General features: G+C 32.1%; 1 protein-coding gene across 1 annotated transcript; it reads right to left on the bottom strand.

Annotated features, from left to right (window-relative positions):
- Nucleotides 1–366: 366 nt before the first annotated feature.
- Nucleotides 367–2,231, bottom strand: LOC120087714 (uncharacterized). The gene is made up of 2 exons (XM_039044589.2): nucleotides 1,616–2,231; nucleotides 367–1,238 (listed from the first exon to the last, which is right to left on the bottom strand). The coding sequence occupies exons 1-2, from the start codon at nucleotides 1,988–1,990 to the stop codon at nucleotides 549–551; spliced, it is 1,065 nt and encodes a 354-aa protein (XP_038900517.1). The 5' UTR covers nucleotides 1,991–2,231; the 3' UTR covers nucleotides 367–548.
- Nucleotides 2,232–10,433: the final 8,202 nt, after the last annotated feature.

Raw genomic sequence — 10,433 nt, 5'->3', positions numbered from 1 at the left:
TCAAATTTCATCCCACCCTTAGCAACATATAGTCAAATTGTATGAATTTGACACCAATATTGTCTTACACCTTCTAATTTGAATTTAAAATAAAACTATTCAAAGGAAGTTTCTCATGCAATTGAGAAATGTTACAAAAAAAATTACAAAATAATGACTTGAAGAGAGAGAACTAAGAGAAGAACGACGAAAAAGAAGAGTTTGGTATATATATGGAATAATAAATTCAAATTCACTATTAAAAATAATATATTTTCTTAAAAAACATTAATTAAATATTTTCCCAAAAAATATTTTAAATTACTTTAATGCATATCTCCAAAAGCATTTTAAAAAATATTTTTAATTATACAACCAAATATCAACTTTTCCTCTAAAAATCAAGACCAGAAACTCTTTCTTATTATTCATATCTTCAATTTCTTACAACTTCAACCAATTTCTCTATAATCTTGATTTATTTATTTATCAAACACCGACAAAACGTCACTTCTTACATTGATCAATCCGAACAAATAAAATAAAATAAAATAAAATTTTTTGCCGGTTCATCCACGTGTCAACGACCCAATTCCTCTAGAAATCTCCTGCATACCCGACCGGTTAAACCGCAAGCAACGGCCCAAAAAACCCCGTTTGTTAGGCAAAAAACTCTTCTTCTTCATCAACTCCTCAGAAACCGCCCGGTTCGCCGCCGTGAAATGCATCCTCGGACCGCCGCTGTCGGTTGACCGGAAACTTGAAATCTTCACGTCGTCATCCAATTTTTCCGACATTACAACATAGGTAGACCTCAGCTTATCGGCTTTCTCCGTCACATGGCCTTCCGATGCACTGCGAAACAATAAGTCTCTGAGCCTCCATTTTCTGTTGGTCTTTGAAAACGAAATTGCCGATAAAAAAGACGATGACTTTGATTTTCCGGCGTCGACGCCGGCGAGGGAGTTGTCGTCATCTCCATGGAATGGAGCTTCAGAGGAGATTCTGAAAGGGGAAAGAGATCGAGTTTGTTTTCGAGCAAAATTAGGGGAAATGTCGTATGAAATTTTGTCTGTTCTTCCTCTGTTTTTATTGTTTTGTGAATCGACGAGCTCGTAGTTGCTTCTATGGCTAAGAGTTTCTTTCATTAGCGCTGCTTCAAATGGGTCGTCATTGATGTTCATGTCGATATTATTGCTTTTTGTTTTTCGAGGGGATAGCCTCGGATTGTGCGGCGATCTCGGCGACGATATGTTCGACTGTTGAGAATATGAATAAAAGATTAAATTAGACGAAATTATGAAAACTAAATATTAGCAGTTCTTAAACTTTAGTTTTTATTTTTAGAATTCAACTTTTATATGTAAAACAATCTAAAATAATAAAGAGAGAATAGATTTAATTTTCGAAAATGAAAAACTGAAAATAAAATGGTTACATAAGAGGAATAATCACGATATAATCAATATTTTAGAATAGTTTGTACTAAGAGATTTGTTATTCTTAAAGATGTATATAATAAATCTTTAAATTGTTAATTTAAATTTTCAATTTTGTACTTAATATGTCTGCATTAGTTTGGAAAAAAAATTTAACTTTTTTTTCCAACAAAGATTTGGTGAGAGAAAAAGTTGACCTGGAGACCGGGCGGTGGTTTGAGCGGCTTGATCTTGCCGCCGTGGAAGAGCTCATCGGCGGAGAGGGAAGATTTAGAGAAGGAGGAGTGGCGGGTACAATGAAATTCAAAATCTTGATCGGCGGAGCAATCGGGGGACTTGGGGATGCCGGGCTTCTCCTCCCAGCGGAAGGGGACGGCGGAGGGAGAGCCGATGGGAACGTCGATGTCGTCGAGGCGGAAGAAGTTGAAGGCGTGAGAGGAGGGGCTGGTGGGAGCACTAACGGAGGAGAAAGGAGTTGAAGGAGCTGACAGATAGTGGGAGGAGCAAGGGCTGCCGAAGTTGAACATGTCGCCGCCGGCAGGAGGGACTCTAACAACCACTTCCATCTCCATTTGAAACCGGCGAGATGCGGCGGCCGATCGGAATTTGTCTGTGAAATGGAAGATTGTGGTTTGTTGGAGGAGGAGAATAAGAAGAAAATGATTATTAGGTGGAGGAGGTAAGAGAAGGGAAGAAGATAGGAAGAAGGGGAAAGTTGAGAGAAATTGACTTGAAGGAGAAACCTCCTAAATTATGATCAACAAGTGGAGCCACCTTAGTGGATATATGAAATTTATATTATTCTATTATTCCAATATGAACACATTCACCACATTCACATTTAATATAAAAGAAATCTTTTTTTAATTGAAAATTTGGTACATCCCGAGCTGCATCCATTCTTTTCTCTATTAGTCATAATTTACTACGTGATGAATTTTTTTTTTCAAAAAGTTTTTTCGATTATATAATTGGAGTAGGATTTAAAATGATAGGTTTTACCACTTAAGATAATCAAAATATTGTTCTCATACAATTTTTAATTTATAGGTCTCCATAGTTATAATCGTTACTAATTTATAATTTCATTCAATAGAGTACTACACTTGATGAGTTATGTTAATTAAAACTAGGTTAAAAAGATGTTTTTTTATCTCTAAATTTTCGTAGAAGTAACAATTTAATCTCTAAACTTTAGTTGGTAACGATTTAGTCTATATACTTTCAAATTTGTAACAATTTAGTCCATAAACTTTAGTAAGTAATGAATTAGTTTTGATATTTTGAGATTTTTAACAATTTAATCCCTATCATGAAAAATCTCATCAAATTTGGGTGTCAGCTTTTATTAAGTTACAACTTAGTTCTTATGATTTATAAATATATTTAATTTGCGATTAGTTCATCAATCTATATGTGAGAAATTTCATTAAATCTTAATAATATCTTTTACAATATGGACTAAATCGTTACAAGTTGTAAAATACATAGATTAAATTGTTACTTAGAAAGTTTAATGACCATTATCAACTAAATATTAGGGGCTAAATTATTGCTTTCTTAAATATTTAGGGACAAAGTGTTTTTTAACCCAATTAGTTATAATCATGATCAATTTGAGCATGGTTTAGTAGATAAGATACCGATTAAAATATCAATTTTAAGTTAATCCTTTTTGCTATTATGAATTACACAAGTGAAATAAAAATTACAAAAGATGGTGCAACATTAGGACTAACATTATGATTATATATTATAGTGAGTTAAGGTTTGATGGTTAGATCCTCCTCATATCAAAATTATTGAACTAAAAAAAGTATAATAATATGCTACATTTAGCTGGTCCAAGAATTAAGCATAAGGCTGTCCTTTGCACATGGTGAATGAAGAAGAGTTGTAAATGCGTGATGAAATGGATTGGAATTAGGTTGCCTCCTACACTTCTACTAGCCTTTCAATTATTTGCACTACAATCAAATAGACTTTTAATGACACACAAACAGTAATAAAAATAGAGAGGAGAGGATGAAAAAATAATCATTAAAGTAAAAAATCACGCGTTTTTTATTGGAAAAAATTGATTTTTTTTTATAAAATTTTTCGAAATTCATGACATTTTTGTTGTGTTACAAATTGATGACGATAAAAAGAGTCATTAAATGTAGGAAAATGAAAAAAGCGCATTTTGTGGTAGGAAAAGATGGGAAATTTCGAACTTTTTATTATTATGATAAAAATAAAAATAAACATAAACGCTTTTGGCAGGAAACAAAATTTTTAATTGAGTTCCTGGACTTCTATGACAATTATTTAGTATCATCAATTTCTAACTTGTCATTAAAAAACAATTAAGAAGAAAATTAGTTGAACCATGGAGATGATTGGGAATGTGAAGGAAAAACATACCAGTAATGTCCCATGTTACTAAATTTTGACTCTAATTCAGAAAATTAAGACCTAATATTAACCCTTAAACGAGTTAAATTAAATTTCTTAATTAGATGATGAGAAAATAGATTTTTTTTTAAAAAAAAAATTAATTTCTAGGTTTTGGAGTTCGACCTCAGGCAGCTGCTTCTCAATTCGACCCCTGCTGCCAGCTCGTGTTTCACCTCTTTATTTTATGGTAATAAATTATTTATTTTCTTTTTTGTGTATACTATGTTTATATATATATCAAAGGAACGTTAAATTGAATTTTGAGTTAAAGATAGACAAGATCTTTAAAATGAAGAAGAAGAAGAAGAAAAGAAAATTTTCAATTTGCCTATATATTGAGGTTTGAGGTAGAGATGGGCAATATATTGAAGTTAGATGCATCTCAACTGTACTACTCCTATTACAAAATTAGGCTAATTTTGGAATAAATTGTGTCTGTTTCATCTCTTTCAATCCATTAATTTTAAATTAATGAGATTCTCATTTGACGATCCTACTTTGTACAAATAGAATCTCCGTTTAGTCTCTTAATTTAACCAAATTAAATTTCGTAAAATATTGGAAAGAAGAGATCTATCTTTACATCCAAGTTTTGGACTTTAATTTTAGAGTTGGTTGAATTAAAAAGGAATCCATTTTTATATTATTATTATTAGATATTTCCCTGAAGCTCTTGAGTATTTATTTTGGGATGGGAAGAGAGGAATTAATTATAAAATCGGAGAAAATCTCAATATTATTATTTCCATTTTTTATTTAGGACCTTTTCTTTTTGAAAGAAAATAAGAAAAGAACAGCAAAAATATGGAGCAAACCTAAAGGAAATTGTAAAAAATAACATGTTTAGGTTTTCACCTTATAAAACTAGCACACTTTTTGAAAACTCGCAAAAAAAATGTTCTCGGTCCATCTTGGACAAGATCCACCACCGAGAATTAGTTAAAAAAAATCAAAATTTTCTAACCTATTGATTATTTTGGGCCTTCTCGTTACATCTCGCCTGATGCACACAAAGATTTACTAATTTTGTGTAATTTTCACAAGTCTTATACCAAATCTTATATTATTTTCAAATTTTCTCCTAATTCGGTTATTTTTATTAAATATTATATCAAATCATTATGCAATTTTTCAAATCTTCAGCATAATTTATGTTTTATTATATGAATTTCCAAAACTCCAAATGGGTTTTCCAATTATCAAAATAGATTTTCTAAATTGATTCAACAATTTTAAATTTGTGAAAAATTAAAATTTTCGAAAAATTGGGTAAATTTTGGAATATATACTGAATCTTAGTGTTAATCCTCTTCGAGATTCTACCAAAAAAGCTCAAATATATGAATTTTGGTATTAATTATGTCTGAATTCACTTAGAGCTCAAATATATAGAATCTTTGTGTTAGTTATGCCCAGAATTTCACTGGAAAAGTTCAAATATATAGAATCTCAATGTTATTTTGCTTGAGATTAACACCGAGATGTAAATAATATTGGTGTATAATCTGGTGAGATATCCCGAGAAAACCCCAAACAATCGATAAGTTAGAAAAAGTTGATTTTTTAACTAAAATCTCGTGGTCGATATGGATCGAGAAAAACTATTTTTATGAGATTAAAAAAAAACTAGTTTTGTAAAGTAAAAACTTAAACGGCTAATTTTTTACAATTTCCCCAAACCTAGCTCCTCTCCTCTTTTTCTCTCTCTTTACCTTCCCCCTTGAGGATTACACAATACACATCAGCCACCCCTCCCTCTGTGGCATTTCAGCCCGACCAGCTCCAGCGACGGCAGATGACACGGTTAGCGAGCGACAGCGATTCCCCATTGGTGTTTTCTTTAAGCTTGTCTCCAACACTCGGAAATTTGTAGTCATAGATTTGGAGTGATTTTGGACGAATTCAGATACCTTTCCAAAAATGTTCTTCCTTTTATAGTTTCAGATTTTTTCGGGCACCTTTTGTCAAGACTCAAGGTCGTTTTGGTAAGTTGTGTGTATTGTAGCCCTTTGTGGGTTCGTTCGACTTCATTTTAGGTGCTGTAAAGTTATGTGTAGTTAAACTAGGTAAGATTACTCATCCTAAATATTAGTTGTCTTTAGATAAGGTGTTCAACTAAGTTCTAACTTTTGAAATCTCAATTTCACTTTTTCAAAGACCTTTAGATTCTTTAGAAGCACTTTAGATAGGTGGATTTCTACTTGAAGTATTTGTTTGATGATTAATAACATGTTGCGTGTTTTGTGTGCATTATATCTATTATTTGCTATGTACATACCTCAGTTCTCGCAATTGTTATATATTTTGGATGTCTAAATATGTTGAAAATTTGATGATATTATTGCGATATGTGTAAGAATTGTTGAATGTTTGAATACATGTATTCATTGCTTGTGTCGACTGATTATGGAATATTGTTTACAAATAGAAGAGATAATAAGTCAGTTATAGGTTAAATTTTGGTAATGATCCTTAGTTTAATGTTGAAATTTGTGGTCGTTATATCAACGATGAATCAAACCGAATAAAAAATATTCTTTTAATGCTTCTGTTCTATAACACTATGTTCTTCTTACCCTTTTCCTGCTAGTGTATTGAAATTCAAAGTTATGGCATCAAGTATATTCATCTTCTTGATTCTGAAGATGAATAATAGAAATTAAAAGATTAAAAATTTGCTTAGAAATAGACAAGTTGTAATGTATTGAAAAGATTATATCTTTATCTTGCATCGGATGAAACTATGTTCTTGAGATCTACATAAAGAAAACATGAAAAGAAAAATGATATAAGCATGTCCTAATTGATTTATGTAAAAAATTTTATACTCTCACATGTTCAAACTTTCAACAAAGAACCAATTTAGAATCATTGTTCATGCTTAAACATATTCTACCCTGAGATCTTGTTCAAAATTCTTGTACAATAACAGATACAACTAAGTTAATGAATTTCATCAACATAAACTTAAATTGATAAGGCTTGTTAAAAAAGACTGCAAAGTTGACAGAATAAGAAGAAATTTTTATTTCTACAAAGTGTTTAATTGTTTTTTAATTGTTTTGAGAGTTAAAGTATCACTTAGGACTTTTTAGAAACTTGATATATATTTTTCATAGTCAAAAGGACAATAAGCAACTTTTTTTTTTTATTATCATTTTGGTTGGTTTTGAGAGTTGAAGCAACACTTAGTAACTTTTTGAAATTTTTTATGTGGTTTTGAGAGTCAGAATGCTTAGACACCATTTTGTATTCACCTCAACAAAATGGCAAAGCATAACGTAAGAATAGAACTTTAAAAGAAATTATGAATGTTGTGTTCTTAAGTTTTGAACTATCTGATAACATGTGGGGGAAGCTATTTTTTCTATCTTACTTAATAGGGTTCCTCACAAAAAGCTGGATAAGACTCTCTACGAGTTGTGGAAGGGTTATCCACCTAACCTAGATTACTTAAGAGTGTGGAGGTGTTTAGCCAAAGTAGCATATCCATAATTTAAGAAACCATAGTAAGATCTAAAACTTTTGACTACAATTTTATCGGTTATGCTAATAATAGTGTGCATATAGGTTTTTGTATTTAAGTGATAATTTGATGTGTAAATATAGAGATGCTGTGTTTTTTTAGCATATTTTTTTCATGATTAAATTTTTTGATAAATCAATAGAAAAGCTGCTCAATAATCAAACTGCTAGTACTTCAAGGATTGATCAAATGTCTGAACTCCCTCTTTTTAACCCTTATAACATACCTAAGTTAGAGCCTAAAAGAAGTAAAAGACAAATGGTTAGTAAGGATTTTGCACCTGGTTTTTAACTACCTTTCTAGTTGAAAATTCAGATAAAATAGACAATCAATTTTCTTGCATGTATTTAATAGATGAAGATCCAAAAACTTATCAAGAACCTTTAAGCTTAGTAGACTCTAGTTTTTGGAAAGAGGAAATCAAGAGCTTTAGTCATGAATCAAACATGGGAATTAGTGAAACTACCTAAAGGAAATAAACCTAGGTGTAAATGGAATTTTAAGAAGAAAATGAGACCAGATGGTACGATAGATAAGTTCAAGTTTAGACTAGTGGTTGTGGGATACACACAAAAGCAAGGCATAAGCTATTTTGATACTTACTCACTTGTGGCTAAAATTGCCTCTATTAGAGCTTTGATAGCTTATGTTGTAATTTGTGACCTAATATATCATATGGATGTAAAGACGACTTGGAAGAGGAAATATATATGATACAACCTGGAGGTTTTATTACTGCTAGTCAAGAAAATAAGGTTTGAAAACTCACTAATTCTCTTTATGGTCTAAAACAAACTCCTAAACAATGATATGAAAAATTTAACAACACTTTAATAAACAATGGTTTTAAAGTAAACTGTTATGACACATGTGGTTACTCAAAGTTGTCTGGAGCTAATTGTATGATAATATGTTTGTATATTGATGATATGTTGATTTTTGGTACAAACATAGATATAATTACTGACACCAAATTATTTCTATCCTCACAATTTGAAATGAAATATTTAAGTGAGGCTAACGTGGTCTTGGTGTTAAGATAAGTAAAACTGAAAATGGGCTCTCTCTATGACAATCACACTATATTGAAAAATTGCTAAAGAGATTTCATAGTTTTGATGTTACACCTATAAGAACACCTTATGATCCTAGTATGAGTCTTAAGAAGAATAAAGGTGAAAGTGTCTCTCAATCTGACTATGCAAAAATTATTCGCAGTGTTATATTTTTAATGAACTATACTAGACCTGATATTGCATATGCTATGAGTAGATTGAGTAGATACACTCATAATCCTGATAAGGATCATTGGACAACACTTCATTGTTTGCTAAGGTACCTCAGAGGTACAATAGATTTTTATCTGTATTTTAACAATTTTCCTGTAGTGTTAGAATGATATTATGATGCAAACTAGGTAATAAATAACGATGAAGTAAGTTTGACTAGTGGGATACGTGTTTATACTAAGAGGAGGTAATATTTCATGGAAATCAGTCAAACAAACTGGTATCGCACAATCCACCATGGAGTCAAAATTTATAGCACTAGAGTTAGCTAGATAAGAAGCAGAGTGGCTAAGAAGTCTGCTAGGAGACGTGCCACTGTGGGGGCTTCTATACCAGTTTCTTTGCATTGGGATTCACAAGCTACCATAGGTATTGCCAAGAACAATGTGTATAATGGCAAAAGGAGGCATATACGCTTAGGACATGAAGCTGTGGAACAACTGTTGAAGGAAGGAATTATCTCCTAGGAGTATGTGGGATCTGAAAGTAATTTAGCAGATCCTCTCACCAAAGCCCTAACAAGGAGAGTAATCCTTGAATCTTCAACTAATATGGGACTCAAACCCTTAGTTTGATCAATAATTTTTTATTTTGGGTGGTCTATTGCGATATACTTGATGGATAATTTGTGAGTAATCCATAGCCCTTTATTTTGGGTGGTCTATTGCCATAGACTTGATGGATAATTTGTAAAGTCTCCGTAGCTCAGTTTTGAGTGGTTTATTGCGATAGACTTGATAAGTATCTAACATAAAAGTGAAGGTGTGGGCTGCCTTTTGTGAAAGAGTTTGAGAGTCTCTTTCTAGAGCTTTCATGATGACCCAAGGTTCTATGTGAATAGCCAAAATGGCATTTTATGCATGGATTTTATTGCTGAATCAAGAGAGAAATAAAAAAGATTGAAATGTGTTGTGGGGGTCTCAAACAGAGTTCACAAAAATTTTAAGAGGTAACTCACTCTTATGAATGTAGTTGTCACCCTACTTCACTATGCATCAATTCAAATCACAAGATATTGATGCTTAAATTTACCATCATTCCATTGCTTAGAATCACTTTCCTCTTTCTATCATTTTTTATACTTGTAGGTCATTCATGGGGGATTGTTGGGAATAACCCATATATATCTTAGGCTCAAAACCCACAAAGCACATGGGAGTTTGCATTTTTTCCACTTGTTCCATACTGGAGAATTAAGGAGTAGTTATAGGGTATATATAAGGCCACTTCTAAGAACTTGCAAAAGCGAAAAGAGTGGGAGTAAAGGGTCTTTCCTCACACGCGTGCCGCCATTGTCGTCCTCAATCGGATAGGTGGGTGGGTTCAGGCTCGGGCTTGGGCAACCACGTTCACGCGAAAAAAAAAAAGAAATAGTTTTATTCTTTTTTGCTTAATTATTTTTTTAATCGTTGAAGCTTTAATTAAAGGTTAATTTTGTGCTCTTAATGTTCAGATCTGTAATTAATTTCAATAATGTTTGTGGTTTTTTGGCCTTCTTCTTCATAATTTATCCATTGGTCTTATGCTTCATAATTTGTCCGTTGGTCTTCTTCTTCTTGGCTTTACAAAACCAATAGCTTCAAATCTAAAATTGGTAAGAAAAAGACTTTCAATCTCAGCTTTTCTTCCTCTTCTCGATTTTGAGCAAACGATTTTCTTTCGCCTTGATTTCAACCCTCCATCCAACGAGTACAGTCTGAAGGTGGGAGTTGTGTTAACTTTGGGGAGCAACCGACAAGAATGATTCGCACCACGGTCGTG

The sequence above is a fragment of the Benincasa hispida genome, chromosome 10 (genome assembly GCF_027475165.1).
Source record: "Benincasa hispida cultivar pf3 chromosome 10, pf3_genome.v1.1, whole genome shotgun sequence".
NCBI classification, from domain to species: domain Eukaryota; kingdom Viridiplantae; phylum Streptophyta; class Magnoliopsida; order Cucurbitales; family Cucurbitaceae; genus Benincasa; species Benincasa hispida.
Note: the sequence above shows the minus strand (reverse complement) of the source record. Positions and strands in the feature narration are given on the sequence as shown.

What these genes read in the sequence shown, in the direction of transcription:
- LOC120087714 (XM_039044589.2), bottom strand. Translation starts at nt 1,990, where the DNA reads ATGGAGATGGAAGTGGTTGTTAGAGTCCCTCCTGCCGGCGGCGACATG. An exon ending in AACCACCGCCCGGTCTCCAG is followed by an intron (nt 1,239 to 1,615) that starts GTCAACTTTTTC and finishes TATTCTCAACAG; the next exon opens with TCGAACATATCGTCGCCGAG.